We start from the raw sequence: 27,260 nt of genomic DNA, 5'->3' as shown, positions 1-27,260 counted from the left end.
CTGCAAAGGTACTTACTAAATTGCTTGTCAAAGCAGACTTCTTTCAAATAATGGTTTGACCAGGAAAATTAGTGTCAAGTGACTTGTACTGAATGTTTTGAATGGTTGGTAATTCAAACAATATGCACCTTCCATTATTTAGATATGAAGAAATGTTCCATTATGATTTTATAGAACTATGTGCATGCATTACAGTACACATGAAATGTATACCTACAAGCCCTCGGACTGTGGGCCACTCCCATAATCAATTCTGATCAATACAATTTGGCACATTTCATTTTTATGCCAATCAACATATATCAGTGTGTGCATGTATTGTGTGTGAGAGATGCATCCATGTGGATAGCTGACCTATAGGAAGTTGAGGTGAGTCAGGCAGATATTCTGCTGACCTATAAGAATAGACTGGTGCAATAATATCAGAAGCATTATTTGAGGAGGCTTTGGAAATGGACAAGAAGCACAGATAAGCGTTATAAAATGGGTGGGGGAGATTTAAGAATGCATGGGTTTAAATTGAAGAAATTGTAGATAATTTATAAGTCAGATCATCTGCAGCTTGTAAGAGAAGAATGACCTGTTTATTGTACCAGCTAGGGCAAGTCTTAACAGTAACAACCAATATTTTCCTTGTTTACTTTACTGAAATGTTATGTTTTATGTGTTCTGATTAATAAACCTACTTCTTTGGTTAAAACAATCTGACGTGTTCTGATGGCGAAGAGAACTGTTGCATTCAACCCAACCTTATTGCCTTGGTCTTTTTAGGCAGACTACCTCCTGGGGAACTTGTTGGGAAATGGCAGAGTGGTGTTGCAATATCCCACCTAGATCTCCCCCCCCGCAAATACTACTAAGAGCCAATTGCTCTGATAATTCAGTAGATGGTAGGAGCTAGCAATTCACTGCAATAGTTTAGGATATGTATAGTCCCAGTGATAAAGGTGAGGCAACCAGATGCCCACTTAACTTGGCTTACCAAGTGACTCCCTAGAGAACAAAATACTCTCTTAAGGATCCCAAGGATGTCACATGTGAAACTGGTGGTTCAAGCTGAGGTGGTCTATCCCTCAGCAAACTGCCACACCAGGCTACTTTAGAACTATCTTGCCCTGAGAGGAGGTGAAAACAAAACAAAACAAAACAGACAACTGCTTCCAAGAAAACAGGTAGAATAGTAAGGTTCACAGCATAGTCAGAATTCAGCAAGATGTACATGACTGAACTGATCTTCCCTGATCTCTTACCACTTCCAGTTTGCCTCTGTACTGTTATCTAATTCTTATTCTTTCGGATGCAAGGGTCTCTGCTATACAGTAGGGCCCCACTTATACGGCAGGTTACGTTCCAGGCCCCTGCCAAAAAGTGAAAACAGCTGGAAAGTAGGGCCCTACTGTATTCCAGCCGCCATGCTCCAACTGACAGCGATCAGCTGGAGTGCAGGGAGCTCTAGCCGCCATGCTCCAGCTGACAGCCATCAGCTGTAGTGTGTGATCAGCTGTAGTGTGCGATCAGCTGGAGCGCGGGGAGCTCTAGCCCCCGTACTATAGCTGATCGCTGTCAGCTGTAGCGAGTGATCAGCTGGAGAGCAGGGAACTCCAGCTGCCATGCTCCAGCTGACAGCGATCAGCTGGAGAGCGTGAGCTCCCTGAGCTCCAGCTGATCACACGTTCCAGCTGACAGCGATCAGCTATAGCATGCAAGCTCCCCACGCTACAGCTGATCGCTGTCAGCTGGAGCGCGGTAGCGAGAGCTCCCCACACTCCAGCTGATCACATGCTGTCAGCTGGAGCGAGGCAACTAGAGCTCCCCACACTCCACCTGATTGCGCACTCCAGCTGACAGCAATCAGCTATAGCATGCAAGCTTCCCGCACTCCAGCTGATTGCGCGCTCCAGCTGACAGCGATCAGCTATAGCGTGCGAGCTCCCTGCGCTCCAGCTGATCTCCCCACTGGCTCCACCGTATTAGCAGAATGTTGAAAAGCAGGGCACCAAAAAGCAGGGCCCTACTGTATATGGCAGGATGGGCCATTTTACACCTTGCAGTAAAGTTGTATGAAGTAAAATGAATAAAAAAATGTATTTACACTTTTGCAAGAGCTTCCACAATTTGATAGACAAGCAGAAGTATGAGACCTATTACATAATCTGCCTGTTACAGCACTGAGCAAACTCTCATGCAAGTATTTGCAAAACAGTGCCAGCATCTATTTTCCACACTAACAATGTTTTGGATCTAACCCATTATTTTCAGTTAGTAACATTTCTTAATATTGCGCCAATGCTTTAGAACTGAAAAGATAAAAGGGGAAAATATGTCTTGCATATCTCATTGTTTGGATCTTTTAGATCTTCAGATAAACTCTGGGAATAGTTCAGCTAAGGCTGAAAACTTTTGTATGTTTTAAGGAGCCATAGGAAATATACTTCCTATGTTTCTGATGTTTATTTATTATTATTTATTTATTGTTTCATTTATATCCCGCCCTTCCTCCCAGCAGGCGGTTTGAGACTCTGTCTGGTGCATATGCTTGTGCCTGCTCATTATGAGGTCCTACTGCTACAGCCAGGCAATTTTTGACAAAGAGAAAGAAGTGGGAGGTCTCTAAGTCCTGCTATTGACATCCTCAGGAGTACAACAGTGCGAGACTATCAGAATGGACTTAACCTTCTTTCTATTTGAAATCACCCATTTCTAGGGGTAAAAACCACCGGGGGGCTGAATAGGTAAATGGGAGTGAATCTCCATGAGGTCTATTGTGACATCTCCATAACCTACCCATGCTGAAAATAAATATAATTTTATTACTGTTAGTATTTACATTGATATTCTAGTTCTGAACTAGGCAGACAATTCCCAAAGCAACATACAATACTATTAGAAAGAAATTATAACAACATGGACAGTGGATCTCATAACTAACATCTTCTGGAGCAACAATACTAAAAGAGAATAAAGGGCATGCTGTGCTTAGGCACGTTTGCTGGTTTCAATAAACAGGAGATGTCAGATAGCCTCTCATGTATGTCAATACTTGACCTGAATTCTGAGATTTTCAAGCAAAATGAGCCATGGAAGAGCCTCCAGGAATACATACACATCTGACATTGTTCCTGATCTGCAATTCTGCCATGATTCATTCCCACACTTTAATAAAATGCTGGCATGATCCTATTTTTAGAGCTGTTTGCATGTTTCTGAATGTTTAACCATGGTTATACAAATTGGGAGTAGGACACAACCTCCCTCCTCCCTTCTTTTCTGAAGATCAAATATCTCCATCAATCTTAATTTTGTTTTGCTTAGGCACACCTATTAACAAAATTTTTATATCGCTTGATTGTAAAAAAACTACGTGGTTTACAATGAACAGTAAAAATTATCAATAAAACAATTAAAATCAAGTAATTAAAACATTTTAAAACAATTAAAACAGCTACTAGCTAAAAAGATTAAAACACATCAACGTCAGCTTGCCTAAACAAAAAAGGTTTTAAGCAGGCACCAAAGGAATACAGTGAAGGCACCCACCTGATGTATATTGGCAGGGAGTTCCAAAGAATAGGTGCTGCCATACTAAAAGAACAATTTCGTGCAAGTGCAGAATGATTATAATGTGGCACCTGTAACAGCGCCTGTTCTGCAGATTGAAATGCTTGAATGGGTGCATATGGTTTAAAGTAGTCCCACAAGTAAACTGATCGCAAGCTGTTAAGGGCTTTATATACCAGTAGTAACAACGTGAACTTGCCCCAGCAACAAATTAGCAACTAGTGCAGATCTCTGAGCAGAGGTATTATATGCTGACTGGGTCTCATTCCTTCAGCAATCTGGCTGTAGCATTCTGCACTAATTGCAGTTTCTGGGTCAAGTGCAAGAGAAGCCCCACATAAAGTGCCTTGCAGTAATCCAGTCTTGAAGTCACCAGTGCCTGAACTACTGTGGCCAAGCTCTCCTAGTCCAGCAATGGTCATAGTGGTCTCACCAGGTGCAGCTGATAAAAGGCCCTTCTAGCCATTGAGACTACCTGGGCCTCCAGTGACAGAGCTTGATCCAGAAGCACCCCCAGACTGCACACCTGTGCCTTCAAGAGGAGTGCAACAGCATCCAAGGCAGTCAATTGACCAATTTCTCAGACACAGGAACCACTCACCCATAGTGCCCCTTGCCAGGATTCAAACTCAGCTTATATTCTTCCATCCATCTCACCATTGCGTCCAGGCATTGGTCCAGTGCTTGTACAGTTTATCCTGATTTAGCTATGTGTCAGCAGAATACTGATAACACCTTGCCCCAAAACTTCTAATGACTGCTCCCAATGGCTTCATATAGATATTAAATAGCATTGGGGATAAGATGGTGCCCTGCAGAACCCCACAGCACAACTGCCAGTGGCCCAAAAACAATCACCCAGTGCTACTCTCTGGAGTCGGTCCTGTAAGTAGGACAGGAACCAATGTAACACAGTTGCTCAAATAGATCCAGTCAAGAAGGATACCGTGGCCAGTAGTACTGAAAACTACAGAGAGATTGATAAGCAGGAGTAAGGTTGCACTCCTCCTGTCCCACTCTCTGTAAAAAGTAATCCATCAGGGCAATCAAGGCTGATTCAGTCCTATGGCCAGGCCTGAACCCAGATTGGAATGGATCTAAATAATCCGTGTCATCCAAGAAGGCTTGTAGCTGTCCTGGCTCCCAAGCACAGAAGCAAATTCAGGATATGGTAACTGGGTTTCTTAATGAGCTTTATTCCAGAAGTCAGTACAGAAATGCAGCATCAGGCATTCTAGGTATGATTCAGGATACAGAACAGGAGCAGACTAGACATATCGCAGAAGCAGGCTAGGCATCTCTTGGGATACAAGCTGGCAGACAGAAGCAACAGCAGACTACATACAGTATCTCAGGATACAAACTAGGTATATGGAGGCAATGGCAGACTATTGTTGTAACACCTTAATCTTGTCCAGTTCAAGAGATGTGGACAGGCACATACTTGGCTGTGCATTCTCTAGTACCTTCTTGCTTTTGCTGCAAGGCAAAGGCTCCTTCTAGGAGCTCAGAGCATTTTCTGAAGCAGTCTCTATTCTAGTCTCTGAGACCTCGGTGAATGTGTAAACTCAAACTCTGACAGACTGCTTTCACTTTCTTCTCTCTGGTTGTTAAGTGTAATCTGTTCAACAGCTAGGTGTGGGCTGGGTGCAAGTGAGGGAACCTTGTCGGTCATCAGAGGGGAGGGAGGATGGGTGACATTAACTCACTAAACTCAAGAATTGCCAGAAGCATTTCTCCCGTGTTTTCTCCAGTTCCCTCCATGCCATCTGTAACCCACTCTTCATTCTCCCAATCTTGCTATCAGTTCTCCTTGGGGCGCATGACAGCAATTGCCCCACCACTACTCTCTCCACTACATTCCCCCAAAAGGGGATATTTGTGACTGGCTGATAGTTATAAGGTCTCCAGGGTTGGTTTCTTTAGGAGTAGGCTCAACATCGCCTCTTTCAAGGCCTCAGGGACCACCCCTTCATGTAATGAACCCTAACCAGTCAAACCCCCTCTGCTAAATTTAATAATCTAGAAGGGACAGGGGTCAAAAAGGCATGTGTTTGGATGTGTAGCCACTAGCACCTTGTTCACATCAGTTGAATGCATACGCTGAAACTGATCTCACACCGTATCACCGACTCCAGCATAGGCTACTTCATCTGAAACTGCAACAACTGCAGAGTCAAGGTCACTCTGAAGTCAAATGACTTTATCCTCAAAGTGTGTAGCCAGTTGGTCACAGCAGTTCCTCAAATGCTCCAGAGGCCCCTCCCCCACAGTGGAGGTCAGTAATCTCTGGACCATTTGAAATAGCTCTGCTGGCTGGCTATTGGATGATGCAATGCAAGCTGCAAAATGAGCCTTGTTAACAGCCCACACTACAACATGGTAGGCACAACTGTGTGCACTGGCCAGTGTTCGATCAGCTTCAGAGTGAAACAAGCACCACTTGCTCTTTGGTCCAATGGAAATTAAGTGTTATATTGGGATTAAAATCAACTATGATCAAAGCTACACAGGGCCCCTCTTTTTTCAGCTAGAAGCCAACTTCAACTGCTGGTTCAAAATCTTGGGTGAGCAGAAAGTTTTGCTAATGACATTACTGATTCAACCATTAACAAAGGATAAGGTTGACAGTCTTCTGTATTCCAGAAGAAAGGCATGGGAAAGAGTATACACAACCACACAGCTCACTTACAATTCCTTACCATAAATCCTTTTGGATGCTCATGGTCAGATGACAGTACACTTCCCACTCTGAGCACTCTTCTGGATTGCTGGAAGATAATCCACTGTATCCTTGCTTCTAGTGTCTAGCCACTAGAGATGGGGCAAATTTCAGCATTTTTGGATTTGTTATTGAATTCTGTCAGAATCTGTAAATCCTGTATGTCTTCAGATCGGGTTTGACTAATGGTTGCGACTGTCAGCGACACTGGCTTTTTAAAAAACAAATCAGCTGCTAATTTGACATTGTTATTAACGTAAACAGTTTTGCTCTGAAGTGCTGCAATGTGTATTCCTTTGAAGTTCTGTCTCAATGAAGTGATAACAATTGCCATTAACATCTTTGGTCAGCACCGCAGTAACCTGAGGCAAGAGGCAGAATTGACAGGCAATGATCTGCCTAATTTACATTTAAATAGAAAACCCAAGAGACAATTGGTAGAATGATCTCCAACAGCATTTTCGTTAGTTATTACAAGCTGATTGGAAATAGCAAAAAATAATGGGGGGGGGATGTTATGGATTGGCACCACAAGTCAGCTGCGAAAAACAAAACACGGACCGGAACCAAAGAGTAAACCCCATCCCTACTAGCTACCCATTCTAGAGCTATCCAGATACCTGGATATTTGCTAACAGTGGAGGCCATCTTGGAGGAATCCTTTGTGTTCCAGAGATCTCAATGATGAATATAGGCTGTGGTGGTAGGACTAGTATAGACGTCTTTAGCAAGAACTGCAAAATAGTATTTGCTATTAGACACAAACTGAGTAAGTGTGCAAACATAGTGCACAATGTGAACCTTTGCATAAGAAGCACCCATGTCTGTCAGGAAGAGTATACGAAACTTGAATAAAGCCTGAGTTCCTAGAATGGCTGCCTTCACAGCATGAGGAACCCAATAGGACATCATGACTCAAGGATTACAGACATAGTCCTAGTAGTACGGTTCACCTTGGATAGGCAGGCAACACTTTTCCTTTGGTAAAGACAAGACGTCTTTGGGAAAGGCATAAAACCTAATGTGCTGGGCCTGAACAACTCTAGGTTTTCCTGCACCTCTTTATCTTTGATATCTGATGTGTATATTTTTAGGACCCACCCTATTTTCTGTGATGTTATTTAGGTTGTTTTTAACTGTTATAACCCACCCTGGGATCTCTGGCTGAAGGGTGGGTAAATAACAACAACAAATTAATGTAATGAGTATTAAGGGCTGTAAGATCTTTTATTGGCTTAGCTTCAACAAGAACAAAAATCTGAGTTCCTGATTCTTCTAGGGAGGTTGAGCACTCCTGTTGTGGAAAATTGAACACTTGGGTAGTAACTTCCCTAGTGTTTCCTCAGGTGAAAGCTGAAACTATCACTAGCACAATGGTCAGAACCTCAAACTCTCATCCTTACATGGAACTCCAAGGAAGGACAGGCTGATGCCTGTACCTTCTAGATCCCTTGAGCCTTGTTCCTCCATTTCTTCTTTGCAACTAACTCTTGAGGAAGAGAACTGTTTCCTCTCCTTCCTTATTTGGCTTATGAGTTTTGTGTCGACAAGGCTAAAGAGGACATAAAGAAATAGCAAGCTGAAAAATGTTCCATAATGAAAATAATTACTTTGTCCTTTCCAGAAATTTCTTAATGCCTTCAGCTGCAGAATGCTGATCCCTGGCATTTCCCGGGTTCTCTTGTGAGGTTCATTGTGACTTTATGAGTTAATCACGTCAGGAATAGTCATTTTAGCTCGCACGCCTTTAGGAGTAATTACACATTTAAATGATTAAACAAATCAGGAAAAAATATCTACCGCCTAACGAAAGCAGTTAGTGCTGAAATCCTTTTTTATATATTAGTATCACAAGTCATTTGTAAATAACATGTTCATTTTAGAGATGTAAAGAGTTCTGTCATGCCCTATGAAATAAATTATATTTTATTGGTGCCCGGGTGTTTCATAATTTCTATTTATTTGCTGCAAGAGTGGAGAATTAAGATAAAGTAGTTTCTTTCACCAAAAGACTGACAAATGGCTCATTAGATACTTATGGAACTGAAGCTAATTTTATGATTTTGGGGGGTATTAATTGTCACTGCCTGCTTAACTAACTAATGCTGGTCACAATTATCCTGTCCTTATCCTGCACTCTCATTCAGGTTAAAACACTTTGCATATTAAAGAAAAGGGGTTTTTTTTGGCTAATGTAAACCAAAGCACTATTATTTGGATTAGAAGAGCATGTAGGAGGAGTAACAGAGGATTAATCGTTCCCACTGGAGACACCAATGACAGTCATATCCAAATTATAGTCACCTCACATCAAATAACAGCTTGAATCACAGATAATCCAAGATTCTACTTTTCTTCCACCCCAACTACAAATTAAATATAATTTACATTACTTAGGTTTTTTTATTTCATCGGAGACATAAGGTCAGAATTGATTGAATATGTACTACCTGCATATAATGATTTCCAGTTTTTTACAATCATGTGCTAATGCTCTACAGTAATGGCCTATGGATGAAGAGACAGATGTACTACCAGTCATTCGCCACACATTTGCATTAACAAATCATCATTTAATTGAAGCCCATCCAACAAGTTTATGCTACTTAAATAAAGTTCCTTTCAATAAAAGATGACACAATGACACATGGTTGCTAGCTGCAATGAAACTTTGGAAGAAGGGAGATTTATTTTCAGATCATAGATTTAGGTGTATATTAAAGATGCATTTATTAATTTGTATTTTGTTGAGATAAACCACCTGACATCTAACACAGTGTTCCAAGCTAGTTCCAGTCTGAAATGAGATCATTTACTCTTTGAAATAATTATTTTGTAACACTACAATTTCATGCCTTGCAGATTTTATCTCCCACACAAATATATAATACAGCATGAATTGTGTGCTAATATTTTTAGGCAAGCTCTAATAATGAGTCTCATATCCTGCTGTTACCAACATGGACTAATTCTTTTTTCTTTTAGATGTCTCATTGCAGGCTACAAACCTTGGCACCACAGTTAGAAATCAAGATGCTTTTCTGTAATATTAATATTATTGGGTTTTTTTAATACTTCAGGGGAACACTTCAGGTAGATTTGCATACCTCTATGTATATCAGATGTAGAAGCACGCTAGCTGTTCATTTCGTATTGTAAAATGGAGCACAAAAGATTAAAATTACAAAGACAGCATAAACTGTCTAGCATAAATAACGTGTCACCCCGCTGCTGAAAGAATTGCACTGGCTGCCCATTTACTACCGGGGCAAGTTCAAGGTTCTAGTTTTGGCATACAAAGCCCTATATAGCTCGGGACCAGGATACCTGAAAGACCGTCTTGCCCCTTATATACCCAGTCAATCACTGCACTCTGCAGGTGAGGGCCTCCTGCAGATACCATCTTATCAGGAGGTTCGTTCTGCACAATACAGGAAACGGACCTTTAGTGTGGCGGCACCTACCCTGTGGAACTCCCTCCCTTTGAATATTAGGCAGGCGCCATCTCTGCTATCTTTTTGGCCCTTTTGAAGACTTTCCTTTTTCAACAAGCCTTTTAAGTTGAGTCCTATTCCAGTCTGCATCTGTGTCAGAACTGTTTAATATGTTTTTTAATAATGTTTTTAACCCTTTTTCAAAGTTGTTTTTTTAAAAAAATGTTTTAATGCTGTTTTGTTTTAATGTATTTTAAGACCTGTTTTTATGATGTTTTAGAGTGTTTTAGTGGTTTGTTTGCCGCCCTGGGCTTCTACTGGGAAAAAGGGCGGGATACAAATTGAATAAAATAAATAAATAAATAAACTCACAACATTTGTGCAACTAATGCTGCAATCTTTAATGCACATTTATTTGGGAGTACCCTTCATTGTATTCAGTGGATTGTACTGCAATTTGTTCATCTTGTAAAGATGGGCTTCAATAGTTTTAGTGTATCCTTTTTGTTGGTTACTTTATGCACCCTAAAAATGAGAGAAATGTTTGATATCTCTGTCAAATGCAAAATAGTCACCTGTTTTTACCTGTTCTTGGTTTTATAATGCTATTTTACTGTTTTTATGAAACTGATATAAACTGGTCAGGATCTTTTACATTAAACTACTGCTGTGCCCCTTTTAACATAACAAAAATATGTTAATTATTTAATTCATGCAAAAAGAAAAATGAAACGTTTAAAATAAAGTATATTTTGAATAAAGAAAAAAAGAATTAATGCTGAAAAAACAGTGTACGACCTAATAATGGTGTGAAGAGAGGGAGTTTTTTTTTAATGCCATCATATTTTAAATGTATTTCCCCCTTGCTCTGAATTATCTTAGAATTCTCAAGTTTGAATTTTTTACTTTTAGGTAAACAGTTGTCCCTCAGTGGAATTAAGCTGCTATACTCTGGAATTCTAAAATGTATGATGCAGATGCTCATCTTTATGCTTAAAATGATAGCAAAAGAAGATCCCCCCAACTTTTAAGAATAGCATACAACACAATACCAAATAAACACACATACCAAGTATCCTACTGTGCCTTCACTGTATGTTCTCCCTGCTCTTTTTATATGCTAACTCAATATAGTAATTACAGATCTTGTAAGTTGACTTCTATTTTTCAGAACTATGAGTTGTACATAAAACATGCCTTTTCATCACAACAATTACCATTAATCAAAACACTGAAAGCTAATACCACTCAAGTCCAACCTACCGCTGTGCCTAGCAATATATCAAACTGTCTGTTGTCAAACATGCTATACAAACTTAAACAGCCTATCACTGCAAATAACAAAAAAGATGCTTGCTAAGTAATTTTTTTGTCAAACTGCAATCTTGGTAGTCCATTCTTCAACAGAATTTAGTATTAGGTATATCATCCTAGAGACAGATACATTTGTAATTTCTTTTTTCTTTTGGACAGGGGAGTAACCAGCATTCATTCAATGACAATACCTTCACATTTATGAGATTTAACACAAGTATTGATAATCTCTATCAGTTTAGAAATTATTTCCACCACTGTAAATCCATGGAGTACCAGGAGTAGCTATAAGGTTTCCAGCTATCAGAAATGGCCCATAACATCAAAGTTTGTAAGCCTGTTTAAATTAAGCCTGGCGTACTACTACAAACTCATTAGGGAATGGATATTGTCAGAAATCTGCATATATGCTAACAGAAAATGAATTCAGAGTAAAAAAAATACTTTAACAAAGTAAAATCTGCTTTAAATCTAAGGAGTCATTGGATGTAGCATATGTAATAAAACTAATACTTCTGAAAATTTGCTGATACATCTTGCTTCCCCGCCAACAAACTATACTGTTTTCCTTATAAAGAAACACAGCCTCTGAATCTAACATTGGAAAGTACTCTGTGCTAGACTGAATTGGTCTTTTTTGCAATTAGTACTCAGTAAGAAAACTGATGAAGGAAGGATGAGGTACAGGTTAAGTTAGGTTAGGCATAGTGGAATTTAACAAACAGATCAGGCCTTTATTAACAGCAAGCTCCATTATGGATTTGTGAGCTTTGTAAGCCAAGCTCCCCCAAGTATAATTAAATTTTTATTTATGTGTTTGTGACTGTTAACTTCATGTTGCCTCTGCTTGTCCCCCTGCTGCACACATACCCCAATGTGAAATGGCATTCAGAGTTTACAGCTGCAGAGTACACAACGTGAAATTTATATCTAGACTTAAATAGAAGAAGAAATGTTTAAAAAATTTAAAAAATGTTCCATATATTTTCAGGCAGCCTCTGCACACAACCAAAACAAACTGTAAGACTGAAAAAGAGGTATGGCAGTCAAAAGGGCAAAACATATTGAACTGGCATATTTTTAACTAGTGAGAATACAATTTATTACATGTTGATGCTGTGAACCAGAAAAGATTCAGTCACTGAGAAAGATGTAGCTCTGCAATCTACAGTTTATGCTTTTTCTGAAATCTATTATTAATATAAATGCAGCAGAAAGGTTTGCACCTTCAAACAAAGCTATCCTTTAAAAAAAAATCCTTTCTGTAAAAAAACCAGAAATAACTCCTACAATTTTTATTGTTTGCATTAACCCTTTCTGCACTCAGCCAGGTAACCTTTACATACCCAATACTAGTTTGGAAAACCTTCATCTAAGTAACCGTAGGGGGATCTTTTCTCCCCTTGAAAAACTGCAAATAAAGATGTCAGCTATTGAGTATATTTGTGGCGTCTCCAGCAGCTGCTGTTAAATACCAGCTGGTCTAGCTGATTAAAATTACCTCCGAGTTGGTATTATAAAGATGCCTGGGCAGCATTGCTGTATTAATGGATTATTGAGTGAGCGATGAAAACCTTGGCCAGCTGATGCGTTTTATTACAGATAGGCTTTATGATGTGTAATCACTGTAATTTTTACAACTGGAGAAAATGGGGGGGGGAGATAAAAAAACTCACAGAAACCAGTTTGACTAAATATTTTTGCTATTCTGCTACCTATCCGTTGGATAATTTCCTCTTTGAAAACTAAATCTGTATATTTGTGAATTTAGCATGTATGAATGAATTCAGTGGACATGGAATCCCATATATCATTCCTGATGCACATGAAAAAGACCGAGATTAACTTAACTGTGCGTGGATTTCAATCTTGCATTACCAGAGTCCAACTGGCTCTTTCTCAGCCACGTGATAACTGAATTTCCTTGTATTATTCATGAGATGGGACACAAACACACACACAAAACACATGCAAATACACCCCTTATTCATCAAAGTAGGCTGTATTTTTGAGCCAAGATGTTTGGTTTCTTCTCTCTCTGGCCTTCCCATCATCGTTGCATGGTTTGTTTGTGGCAATAATAATATACTAGAGAAAAACCACAAACCTGTTGGCTTTTGCAATGTATGCACATGAGTGTTAGGGGGTGTAGTAAAATCTAGCTTACCCTGGGCACAGTATGTTAGCCAAGAGCCCATGAGAAAAATCAGTCTTACCAATGCCAGCTTGCCCTGAATATCTATAAAAGACATACATAGCTCTTGATCCAAATGAGTTGCTTATGTATATGGAAAGGAACCATGCACATAGACAGAACTTTCTTGCCTTTTTTTGCCAGTTAGGGATGCTTGAGAAAATTGATCTTTGCATGTTCCTACAAAAAAAAAAAAGAATGACCTAAACTATACCTGTCAAATGAATGCATGTCTTGGAACCTAGCCACTTGTAGGCTTTCACACTTCTCCAACAGTTGCAACATAATTTGCAGCAGTGTAAAATGTACCAAAATACACATTTAGATATTATTTTGAGAAAAAAACACATTTCAAAAAGGTATTCTCTTTTTAAATATTGCAGATTAATGGGAAAACAGAACAAAACAGAATTATGGGTAGAAACATGCAAAAATGATATAACTGAAAACAGACTAATTTGCCCATCCTTGCAGCCAATAAGACAAGTCACTTTAATAAAATAATCAATGGCTTGGCTTGCTCATTGTAGCAACTAAAATGGCTGAGAAAAGCCACGTGTGCACTTTTCTTATTGCATATACACAGACCCTTGGGATCACAGAAAAATTATACAACACTTAAAACTCAGTATTCTAGTCTATTGGAATAGAAAATATAACATTTTCTAAGTTTCTCATTTTCATTTAAAGTTTTATTGTGGCATGTGACTTTAAGGGAAAGAATTCCACACACTTTTCAGAAAGGAAACCTGCAGACTGAATGTATAAGAAAATATATAGAAAGTATAGAGATACATCAGCCATTTGAGTACTTTGTTCTGATACCTACCTATAAGCTATTATACTGCTTTAAATAATAGATTATATTATTTAATAGATTCTAACAGTGTAGCCTTTTTGGACAGTGAAACAGAAATAAAAGCAAGAGAGAGGGAGAACACAATATTTTATATAAGCCATTTTGTACATGGGGCAACTTGGCAGCCCTTTTAGCTCAATATACTATAGTGCACTGACAGAGCAAAGTGCTGGAAACTACCTGTAAAGTATCCTGTACTTAAAAAAATATAACTTTAGATGTTAATGCTAATATATTCATATAGAGGGCTTGAACTTCTTAGGTAACCTCTGGTTAAAGGACTTGCTTTTATGCTTGCTGTGCACTTGCACCATTATTTCAAAACCATATCTGCTAAATGGCCCTTTATGAAAAGTCAACATGTTTCGTATTGCTCTATAGGAAGGGTGTTTATACTTTAGAGGAAAACAATGTTAGAGATACTGGTTGACATTAATTTCATATGCTTTGATACTGGAAACTTACAGAAACTTGTGCATGACAAATTGTCAAGGTGGGGATTGTTCATTATGGTGCAGTCTAACTACTTTGACAAGCTAGAAAGAAATGCACATGTGAGTTTGCCTTAGTGTCCTTCCCGGGGCATGAGAATAGGGTAACTAAAGAAGAAGACAGGACCTAAGTGCCATGTAATCAACTGAAATAATCTTGAATGTCATAGATTTTCTAGTGAATGTCAATATGAATGGATAACACTCCACACATGAAAAATAACCACACAACTTTGGGACACGAAAACATCTGGGAATTTCTTCCTTGGCTCCCAGCCTGAGACTTCAGATTGAGGATTGGTATATTCCAGAATACTCTCAGATTGCTCATGAGTCCTGTACATATCCTGTACATAGCAGCATTCCTGGTTCCTGCACATTCAGCCTCTGAGCTCTTTCAGCAACCCTCTTTCACACCTAGCAGACTCCTTTGCAGCTTTTACTTTACTACACCTTCCCCAGAGTGGCCACACAAAAGCCTCTGATGCAGTGGCTGCTGTCAATCTTCCTATACACAACTTATGGCCTTCCTAGCCTTGCCTGTTGTCTCCCATATCTGTTTGAAAGCTCCACCCCTCTCAGTTTTTTCAGGTTGATTTTTCATTAACTTTCTTGCAGTGAGAGCTTAATGCTGAGCTTGCATATTAGTAGTGCTCACGGCTTTGAAAGTTAATAGAAACCAAGCTGGGTTTGGTGGTCCCATTACATATCTAATGTGTTTACACATATTATACACGCATTATATTATGCATGCTACGCTATCACTGACAAGAAAAGGGCAGAGATTTGAACCATTACATTCAGAGAAGACAAAGAATCTAAAAGCCCCTGTTAGCATCAAAAGGATTGGCAATGTCATAAACACCTATGCTATATTTTATAGTGCATTAAATGCATGATTTTAAAACAACATTCAGTAACAATTTACAATTAAAATGTATTGGAAAATGGAATACTGCCATTTGTTTTTGTTTCTTCTGATGTGGATAGCCTCCACTACTCAAACTGTATAGTTGTTACCTAGGAAACTGCCTGGAAGCATTGTAACTGGATGAATTTTCAGAGTGATTGTCAGAATTGTGGGCAGAGTTTCAGGTGGAAGATCCATAGTGCTATCATGGCCTAAGTTCAAATTTGTCCTGTAAAAAAAATACAGTATTAAAATCTCTTTCTAAGTAGTTCAGATAAGAGATTCTGCAATCATTATCTAATAAAGACACTAAGCAGGCAGAAATGTGTATTTATGTACTGTAGTGGAAGGTGACTAAAAGATCTATTAAGGAAAAAAACTGCCTTGCAAATGTATATAAAATGAACCAACTGTGGTTAAAAAGAAGTGCCATATTAACTGCATACAACCAATTTGTCACTTCCCCATTTCATTTGCCTTGTTACCAAAATATTTAACGGTTATTATTTTTTCTCTCCAGTTGCTTTTCATTTTTCATACACACACACAATTTTTTTTGCAACATTGGTGTTTGCATGCTTAGAGCCACAACAGGATCTTTCTTATTCATTATATTTCTGTAGTGCATAATCTAGAAATTATATAGAACCTCACCACATGTCAGCAACATGTAACCAAAACAAGATGCAGATAAAAGGAAAGGGACAGCAAGAACAATCTGCCATGGACTAGCATCTAAGAAGGCCCAGGGGATCGTCAATGGCAAGACAATCATATAGTGAATCATATAGTTTCTCTTAAGAGTTTCTCTTAGTTTGCATTTTCTTTGTTGCACTCTTTTGTTTATTCCAATGTCTCTCATATATCCTTCATATATTATGGTTAGATGCATGATTAACTGTACAGGTAAATGTACCTGTATTAATTTCTAGACAAAGCTCACTTGAAGATTTCATTTTGGACAAATTTCTGCCATCTTTGCAGTTCCTTATTTTGCATCTTGAATATTTACAAACTCTCTCCTGCATCTATAATTTAGCTACGTAGAAGAATTTTCTGATAAACATTCCTTTTTCATAATACTGCTTTATTTTTAGAACCTGGGGGGGGGGGATCAGCTCAGCTCTCAAGGCTAGCATACTAATATACAGTAAGTTCGCCAATAAATAACTGTACCTATAAATTACTTTTTAATAAATCAATAAGTTCTGATTCAATAATTAACAGGTAGATTTAATATTTCTAGAGATGGAGTTCTTCCCCTACCTTGCTTTGTTTATCATCTAGCCTAATGAAGAGATCTGGAGAACTTGCCTACTGAAAATTATTTTAATGTTAACTTTATAACTTCTTCTAGCAAACTCTAGCAGCAAGCTCAGGTGTTGAGCGCAGAGAGGAATGAAACCAGACTGAGGCCACTGAGAAAAGGTAAGAATCAGTATGCCTATGAGAACCCTGAAGTTTGCAAAAATACCCAAAAAAACCCATTTAAAAAAAGTAGCCATTGTATGTGTGTGCCAGTTGAAAAAGAAAAACAGAAAACCAGGGCATGGTTGGCAGGCTGGAACCTGAACACGAATGTTCCTATTAAGATATAAAAATACAATGAAACATTTTCTTGCAGGTCCCACTTGTTAGGTATAGCTTAATAATTTTTATGGCTCCCCGCCCGCTGCCCAAATTTGATGAGAAGGTAATTAAATGCTGCCCTGAGCTCCTTTTAGGAGGAAGGACGGGATATTAACCGCCACTACCCAGGAAACACTTCTGTGAAATGGCTTCATTTCAGACTTCACAGTGCAATTCTCTCCATGTCTATGCAGAAGAAAGCCACACTTCAGTGCAACATTCATACCTGAGAGTATGTGTATAGAATTGCCTTAATTTGCCAGAATAGGCTACACACAAATTAGAGAATTTCAGAAAATTCTTCAAGACAGTTCTTCAACTGGCATCTACAATTGGTTTGTTACACAACAAGATCATTTTAGGAAAAAATCAAAATGTATTGAAAAATTAAGGAAAATGATAACTAGGAAATGTGAACACACAAACACATATACAACTCCTGTTTTTTAAATGAAAACTGGGTAGATGGAGTTTTATAGTTTTAGAGCTGTCATTTTTATGTTTAATGCATGGGATATACACACAATATAGTAAGGATCTTTACCACTGGGAGCAATAACAGTAATTTTAACAAATTATTCATTTTTATCACAATATGGTGTTTTAACTATTAGCGTTCACTACATATTTCTCCACATATTTCAGTCAATCAGTTATACTGATGGACTGCCTATATTTTCATAGTACCTCTCAAGCACAAGTAAATATTTTCTTATATACTGTTAAATTAGTAGCACATTGTATGTATCAAAGTTGAAAGATAACACAGTTAAGTTTTGCGAAGTTTATTTATTGATCTGTGAGAACAATCCCAGTTAAATTACCATAAACCTCAACTTCACAACAACTGCTAATCCAGCTAATAGGAATTAAGGGACATAGAAGATACATAATAAGCATCTGGGGGACATAGAATTTATCCCATGAGAGCAGTAAAGGAATCATAATTTAAGAGCGCTGAAGCCCTTGTGCATCATGAAGGTCCTTCCTCACAAGTGACATTAATTGCATAGCCCACAGATGCTTATTATGCATTCTAGATCACTGCAAAGAAAAATATTCATTTAAAATGTAAAGGTTTAATGCTATTTTAAGTATAATGCAACACAGCTGCTTGGTGATGTCACAGGCAAGGCTGAATACCACAATTCTGAGGCACCATTTAGAAGCGCGCCACTGGCATAAAAGGTATATAAAGCATACCTCAAATGTTTAGCAGATGATGCATGCTATGTCTCAACAGAAGTCACCACCGTTTATGTTTACTATGACCCTTTAGATTAACCCACTGAATAGCCAACATTGCTGTGCAGAACTGAAAAACAGACATTAAGCCTTCTGGCACTCAGATTGTATTCCATTGTTACCTGAATGTGTTATTTTTACAAAGTGATAGGCTATTCTATATGCAAAACTTCTGTGGGCACATTTTTGCAAAATAAAAAAGGTCTCTAGCAGATTGTTTTAACTATACTAAGTAATGAAGAATCCCTGTGTGCTGCAGGCAGCTAAACAATGAGTGAGCAGGGTCCTTGATGCAGCCAGGGTTGAGGGCCACATCCCACATCAGCCTTTCTCAGTCAGGTGACCTCTGGATATTTTGGGATGCAACTCCCATCACCCCAGACAGCATGTCCAGTGGTCTGGGATGATGGGAGTTGTAGTTATTATCTGGGGTACATCACATTGTCCTATGTAATGATTTTCTCTCCTTGGAAGGATCCCATAGGTCAGTGAAACACACATACACACGCCACTAAGTAATTGTGACAATAACAAATACGGGAAGGATTTGTACATGTGTCTACTCAAGTATCAGGCATGCTTATGGAGAGCCTCTCCAAAGTTCTTGGCATCTCTGCATCTGATTCCCATGGGCACAAAATCCTTCCCTTATGCAATCTTTGTCAAGGGATATTTTTGTGTTGATCTGAAATCCCCGCCTTGCCACTCAATATCTCATATCAGCTGTGCAGTACGTAAGTTTATTGTAGGATAATTTGGTAGTGTTGGGCTGGTATTTTTAACTTACAACAGCCAGACACACACTAACACACACTGCCAACATGAATCATTAGTAGGAGCAGTTAACACGTGCTGGCTGTCAATTAGTGTGGAAATATCCCTAATTACCCCCAAATTGATCCAAACTAATTTGCAGACAAAAGCTTGTGTACCCTTAAAGCTGGTCTTAAATATGCCAACACTCAAGAAACACAGCTCATGTTCCATACAGGATATTCAAGTCAGGTTATCTCTTCTCTTTGTTGCACAGACAATTCTGTGTTGTTTTGCTCCTTGAATGCTGGGGCTGGTACTCCTAGTAGTTGTCTGTGTTTCCTATTTAGTGCACTATTGGTCTTAAGAAAGTCTTGCTCTACCACACAATAGATACTGAAGGTTTAAATACTTTAGCTCTTAGTTTGACTAAAGCAAGCTTCTCATTAAAGTTTCTATCCTGACAGATGTGGAAAAGGGGATTTTCTCCCCACAAGATTAATGAAAACCATTGTGTGACTCACCCATTCTAAATGGTAGCACAATTTACGATACTGCTTTCACCCATTACATATGCTCTTTGTTTACGCTGACGTGTGATTATTCAAACCCAACAATACATGCTGCAAAAAATGAACTGATGACAATCGTACAAATCTCCATTTCGAATTCTATAAAAGCACTGGAATATATTTCTCCGTTTATAAATGTTAAAAATTATTATTGTAAGGATTTAGTCTATAAAAGCATATTTAAAGAAGATTAAATATATTTATGTAATTTTCAATCTTTTATTAATGCTCATTTTATATATAGTTCACATACAAGTCACTCCACTATTCATTTACTGTATTTTGAAGTGCTTACTCTTAAATGAGGCAAATTATGATTTTTCAGTATTTAGTGTAGGAGGACTACACTGAACACTGAAGTCAGGATCATTCAGACCATGGTATTCCCAATCTCTGTGTATGGATGTAAAAGCTGGACAGTGAAAAAAGCGGATAAGAGAAAAATCAACTCATTTGAAATGTGGTGTGGGAGGAGAACTTTGCGCATACCATGGACTATGAAAAAGTCAAATAATTGGGTGTTAGAACAAATTAAACCAGAACGATCACTAGAAGCTAAAATGATGAAACTGAGGTTATCATACTTTGGACACATCATGAGAAGACATGATTCACTAGAAAAGATAATAATGCTGGGAAAAACAGAAGGGAGGGGAAAAAGAGATGGATTGATTTCATAAAGGAAGCGACAGACCTGAACTTACAAGATCTGAACAGGGTGGTTCACGACAGATGCTACTGGAGGTCGCTGATTCATAGGGTCGCCATAAGTCGTAATCGACTTGAAGGTACATAACAACAACAATTGTAGGAGACTTGCAGCCTAATATGTTTAGGAAAGATTTCCTTGACTATTTTAACTTTAAAAAATGTGGATGCACATCTACCTCCTGTAGATAGAGGTGAAACGCTTAAGTAGTTTCTAGGGGGAGATTCCACACACACCCTCCATATCATCCTTTCCATTTATGGGATTATGTAAAGAAATGTGTGTATGAATTGACTGTATGCTAACCAGTTTGCATCCTCAAATAGTCATCTCCAAGAACATGACTGAAAAAAAGTACCTTCTTTCTCCCATATGAACACATTAGTTCACATGAAAGCTTATCTCTCTCATAAGTGAAAAGTCACCTGTGGAGATAAAAATGCTTAATTGTACCTTGATTATATTATATTTAATTCTAGACCTGAAGGGCTATCATAATCCACTATTTGTTCAAGGTGCTAAAAGCACTGCCATATAACTATCCTACCTACATTCTCCCACTTGCTTTGTATTTATTCCACAGCCACAAGAGTGGCTATATACTATATACTATAGCCAGCGTGGATTTTTCGCATTCCATAATATTAAATTGAACATAACTCCCCATGCCATTCTGATACTTCCCATAAGCTCATTTCAAAACAAAACCTTACAAAGCTTATAGTCCTGAACTCAGAAATGCTTGTTTAACCAACCCTCTAAATTTTCATACACAAAACAGAGAGAATAGAAGATACATAAAACAGTCAGAGAGAATAGAAAGTTCAAAGGCTAGAGAGAAAAAACCCAGAACCCTTTTGGATTTTTTTCTCTGAGTTCTCATAATCTGTTGAAATTCATTAAAAAGCAGCCATGTTCACAGAGTACCTGTAATCCTGTTACTGACCTTGCTCCATACTCTGACCTTCATCTTCTGCAGTTTAAAAGTTTAAAAAAATGCCTGGCTGATCTTTAATTAATTTAAGAAATTTTGCATTGAACTGAATGATAGTGTCGGGCATGCTCAGTAAGAACCAACTGTTAGTGTTCTAAAAGCCAGACTCAGAGCTGCTGGGCTTGGCTAACCAGGAGGCCACACCAGACTTTGATTTCACTTGAGATAGTCATGGCTTCCCCCAAAGAATCCTGGGAAGCATAGTTCGTGAAGGGTGCTGAGAGGAGACTCCTATTCTCCTGACAGAGCTCCAGTGGCCAGAGTGGTCAGTCAGCCACTCTGACTGAAGGTCTGCGAGGGGAACAGGTTGTCTCCTAGCAACTCTCAGCACCCTTCACTAACTACACTTCCCAGGATTCTTTGAGAGAAGCCATGACTGTCCAAAGTGAAATAAAAGCCTGGTGTCGATGAGGCCAGGGACAGCTTTGGTTTAAATTTGGGTGGGAGGCTACATGTGCCTGCTGTAGAGTAAAAAGGTAGGGGAAATGCTGAAAAGCAATGATACTGTTCACAATGTTTTCCTTTTGGGGCTTCCTTTCTGCCCAGTGCCCACCCACCCAATCTCCTCCCCTCCCCCTCCTCCTACCGTCCCTCCCCAGGTCAGTGATGGATTACGACCTGGGAGACCAGGGTTTGAATCCCCACACAGCCATGAAGTTGACTGGGTGACCTTGGGCCAGTCACTGCCTCTCAGCCTCAGAGGAAGGCAATGGTAAAACCACCTCTGAATACCGTTTACCATGAAAACCCTATTCATAGGGTCGGCATAAGTCGGGATCAACTTGAAGGCAGTCCATTTCCATTTTCAAACATGACTGCATAGGAGTAAATACCATTGAACTTAATAAGCATGCAAATGATCAGACCTGCTGTTCCCCTCCTTCCCCTCTCCTCTCCCTTCGTCCTCCCCTGCCCATTCCAGCCCTCCCTTCCTCCCTCCCCCTCTGTCAGTTTTACGTATCCTAAGCATGATTGCATGGCAGTAAATCCCACTGAACTCAATAAATATGCAAATGATCAAACCTGTCCTTCTCTTCCCCTCCCCCTCCTGCCTGCTCCTATCCCAGTCCTCCTCTCTGCTCTTCCTCCTTTCCTTCCCTCCTCTTCCCCCTCCTCCTCCCCTCCCCATTCCCTGTGGTCATTTTCACCTATAGTAAGCACGATTGCAGGGGAGTAAATCCCACTTAACTCAATAAGCATGCAAATGACCAATCCATTCTCAGCAAACTTGCACAGGATCCCATTTCTTACCTCCCAGATTAAAAAGCAGGAAAATTCACTAATAGGCAAAAAACCTTGTGGTTTAAGAACGTACCTATAGCCCACAGATATTTCTATCAAACTGTAAAAAGCAGGGAAATTGGGCAGCTATATTTATTTATTTATGATATTTATTGGTCGCTTTTTTCCAAAATGAAACTCAAAGCGACTTACAAAAAAAGAAAAAAATATATCTCAAAAACATATACAGAAGATAACAGTACAAAAGCATACCAAGCAAATATATATAGTGAATGCACCAGGAGAGCAGGAGACCTGACCTCCTCTCTGAGATATTGGACTGCCCTACACATTTGTCAAAATGCAAACACAATTTGGGTTGGTCTTTCACAGTCCAATCCACTTCCTTTGTACCTTGGAAGTATTTGGTAACATGTGACTCTGAAAATATGGTGCGTGGTGGCAACACCTGCAATCAGCCCAAATAATAGAAAGAAGACATGTGCTGTGCTGATCTTGTTTTAGCAGAGAGGAAGCAACATTATTAAGACAGTTGATATAGTTCAGATGGTCACTTTAAATATGTTTGATTTACTTTGCAATTTTAGTGAAGTTTCCTATAGGAAATCATTTTCTTTTGTTTCTATTTCTGTGAATATGTGAAGTATAGCAACACTTTGCAAAATTTACACTTAAAAAACCTCCAAAAATAATTGTGGAATAATGGCACTGACTATTCTGCAGAATAGTCTGCAGCGGACATCAGGAGTGTCTCTGTTTGCACAAGATCAAACAGTGGGAGGTGAAATATATTCTAGTAAAATTCTAGAATTGTAGAATGTTTTTAATTGACCGTGTCCACCTTGACTTAAATGAAGTGGTTTAAACATAGCAGGCTGAAAACATCCCCTTTTTTCCAACAGCTAGAGTCATTGCTGAAGTAGCAACATATTGTAATCAGTCTGATTTTACATCAAACTGCAGTTTCACATTCAACTGTTAATGCACCCAAAATAGAAATAGAACATAATCTCCATTTTGAAACACGAAAGGCTGTCTTCATCATCATATGACATTGACCAACAAAAAGGCTTTGAAATTAATAAAAATAAATTTGACACAGATTTCTGGGATGAATAATGAGGGAAATAAAAATTTCTAGATTAGATTCTCTGTAGAAACATTAGTAAGACAGGAACGAAGCAAAGTAAGAAGAACACCAACAAACATACAAAAATATAATTCTCCATCTTTAGAGATGGCAGGTATTGCCATCACTCACCATATGCCCAGAGGAGGATGTTACCAAATTCTTCCAAGCTACACAGCAAGTAGATTAGATTGTGAAAGGTCAACCCAAATTGTGTTTGCATTTTGACAAATCTGTACGGCAGTCCAATATCTCAGAGAGGAGGTCAGGTCTCCTGCTCTCCTGGTGCATTCACTATAGCTGCCCAATTTCCCTGCTTTTTAAAGATTGATAGAAATATCTGTTGGCTATAGGTGCATTCTTAAACCGCAAGGTTTTTTTGCCTGTTAGTGAATTCTATTTATATTTGCACAGGCTGAAACAGTATCAACCTTATATTACACATATAGGTAATTGTTTTCTTCATTTCCCAAAGATCCTTCCAAGTAATTTATTGTTCTTTACAGAAAATAACCCCATGTATAAGCATATTCTTCTTGAATACAGAGGTTGGACATCATTGCAGTTGGGTTGGAGAGGGAGAAACCAATGAATGGAAGTTGCTTATCATTTATTTATTAATTAAATGTATATCCCACCCTTTTCCCCAAAGGAGCTTATCTATAAGAGCAGAACTGCTGGATCAGACCAAAGGTCCCTTTAGTCCAGCATCCTGTTTTCCCACAATGACCAACAATATGTGGTTTTTCTAGATCTGTCAGTTCACATGCATGGGCTGTATCCTTATACTTTGGCTTGTTGCTCATCAGAACCACAAGCAGACACTTAGGTTGAACTACCCCAGTTACCAGTCATAATGCATGTAACATAGCTACACGAGGAATCATTTAAAGCAGCCTTAAGATACAGTAAGTATCCAAATCTGTTGTTAAAATCATTGAGTAGTTCCAAGAGCTAAGTTCCTAAAAGTGGTTTGGGGAAAAAAAACCATGAGGTCAAAACTGTTAATTATCCTTCTGTTGTTTGCTTCTCTAGCATTAATACCGTGTGAAGAATGTGAGAGACATTCACTCTAGCAACGTATATACAGCTCTCACCCTGTACATTGTAATGCACAAAGCCCGTCAAAGAAAACGGTAATATGCTGGTGGCAAACATCCTCTTCTAAATCATACTAGTCTTAAAAATATGTTAAAATTAAGTTTCATGCAAGTCCAATTTTTCTTCTGCTTCCAAAACGTTACTAGCTCAATGTCACAAACGATTCCATTATAACTTGATCAGAGTGACATGTTTCAAGGAGCATATTGCCTTATTTGCAATAAGGCCCACAAATCTCATGTAACTCCTTTTATGTACATCTGTTTTGTTGCTTGTTTTCAGACTAGCAATCATATAACATTATTCCTGAGTAACTTAGTGGAAGGATCCATTCTTGTGTTAAACAGTATTGTGAGATTACTGTGGAACTTTTTGCAATCACATCCACAATTCAAAGCATAGCAAAAATAGCCTTCCAAATAAGTTTGAATATATTTCTAGAATGAAAAATGGAAATGGACTGCCTTCAAGTTGATTCAGACTTATGGTGACCCTATGAATAGGGTTTTCATGGTAAGTGGTATTCAGAGGGGGTTTACCATTGCCTTCCTCTGAGGCTGAGAGGCAGTGACTGGCCCAAGGTCACCCAGTGAGCTTCATGGCTGTGTGCGAATTCGAACCCTGGTCTCTCAGGTCGCAGTCCAATACTCTAACCACTACTCAAATAGCTAAAGGTCTTCATCCAGCCAGATTTTCACTGTAATTTCCAGTGCTTAGAAATGTTTCCATTGGCAGTCTTTTTATCCCCAGGACATTTTGACAAGAGGTGCTATGAAAGTTTACTTGCCAGACATCTACTCTGACTATATGTTACTTTCAGTGCTTGAGATTTAAGGCACATCACCTGCATCTAGGAGTAACATGACCAATCTGTATTCTATCTTCACAGTTACTCAGTTCTATTCATTAACATCTCAGCACATAATTAAGTGGCAAGAGAACAGAACTCAAATGGATACTTCCCATTTCTCAACCCATCTTTCATCCTACTTATATACCAATCACTTTTGACACTACATATGCAGGATAGCAAATAACTGAACAAGGTCTAAATCTGTATTTAAGCTAAAGTGGATCACGAATATCAATTACACTGTTCCTTTTCATCTGACATACACGAGCCCCCACAACCACAAAAAGAGTAAAGGAAACATACATGATAGAATTCAGAATAAATATATATTCTGTGAATAAATTACAATAATCTAGCAAGGCAGAATTTTGAGTAACTGATGCATTTAACTTAGCTTTATTTAACAATTAAGCATGACAGCTAACTGGAACCTCTGTATTCAGAGATTGTGCACCTTTGAATACCAGATACTGGGGATAAAATAACACGGAGGGGTGACTGTTAACTTGGGACCACTGGGAACAGCCATTAAGATTTTTTTGGCAAAGTGTCATCACTACGCTGGTGATACACAACTCTATTTCTCCATAACATCTGATTCAGGAGAGGTTGAGCATGGTCTGGAACACTGTCTGGATACAGTTGTGGAATGGATGAGGGCTAATGAACTGGACTTTAATCCTGGGAAGACAGAGGCACGGTGGGTGGTGGTTCCACAGCTAGAGTGCCAACTATGTCAGGGAAATGGAGTGCCAACTATGACAGGGATAGCCTGGCTGCAGTGATTCATGCATTGGTAACCTTAAGGCTTGATTATTGCATGCGCTCTTTGTGGGGCTACCCTTGCACCTGGTTCTAAAGCTCCAGCTGGTGTAAAATGCTGCAGCTAGACTATGGATGGGGACAGACTACTGCCAGCACATAATCCTGGTGCTTAAAAGCTTTCCACGACTGCCCATATGTTACTGGGCCACATTTCTTGTATTCATTAATTGTATCAAACAATGCCTGTAACAACTTAGGTCCAGGATGTCTTAAGGACCACCTGATCCCTTATATCCCAGCCTGATTACTGAGATCTTTGGGGGAGTCTCTGTTGGTGGTTCTCCATGGCTCAAATGCACAGCTCTGAGCTGCAGTTTCAGTGTAGTGGTCCCAAACATCTGGAACTCCCTCCCAGCTGAGATTAGATAGTAACGTTCCTTACTGAACTTCAGGTGTATGACTAAAACCTTATTGTTCCAGTAGGCATTTTAAGATGTTTGGTTTTATGATGATTTAATTCTTTATTTTATGCATGGTTTTTATGTACACTGCTTAGAAATGCAAACAATTAAGTGGTATATAAATGTTTTAAACTTGATACAAAGGTTTGCAAGTTTTCCAGAATAAACTGACTAGCCACTGTTGGACTAGATAACCCTTTGTTCTTAAAGTTTTTACATTACTAAACAGTAATCAGTAAGAGTACTGGACTAAGGACCAGAAAGAGCCAGGTTCGCAATCAGGTTCAAGATCAGCTACAAAGTTGGATGATCTTGGGCAAGTCAC

At 38.9% G+C, this 27,260-nt stretch overlaps 1 protein-coding gene across 6 annotated transcripts in view; it reads right to left on the bottom strand.

Annotated features, from left to right (window-relative positions):
• Positions 1-27,260, bottom strand: part of TBC1D5 (TBC1 domain family member 5) — a 741,088-nt gene that overhangs the window by 104,018 nt on the left and 609,810 nt on the right. The window contains exon 14 of one of the 6 annotated variants that reach the window (XM_061587420.1): positions 15,593-15,711. The exons of the other annotated variants lie outside the window; for them this stretch is intronic. Within the exon in view, the coding sequence (XP_061443404.1) occupies positions 15,593-15,711 (119 nt within the window). The remainder of the gene's footprint in view (positions 1-15,592; positions 15,712-27,260) is intronic. 6 annotated transcript variants of the gene reach the window in all.

This window comes from Rhineura floridana, chromosome 10 (assembly GCF_030035675.1).
Source record: "Rhineura floridana isolate rRhiFlo1 chromosome 10, rRhiFlo1.hap2, whole genome shotgun sequence".
Lineage (NCBI taxonomy): Eukaryota > Metazoa > Chordata > Lepidosauria > Squamata > Rhineuridae > Rhineura > Rhineura floridana.
Note: the sequence above shows the minus strand (reverse complement) of the source record. Positions and strands in the feature narration are given on the sequence as shown.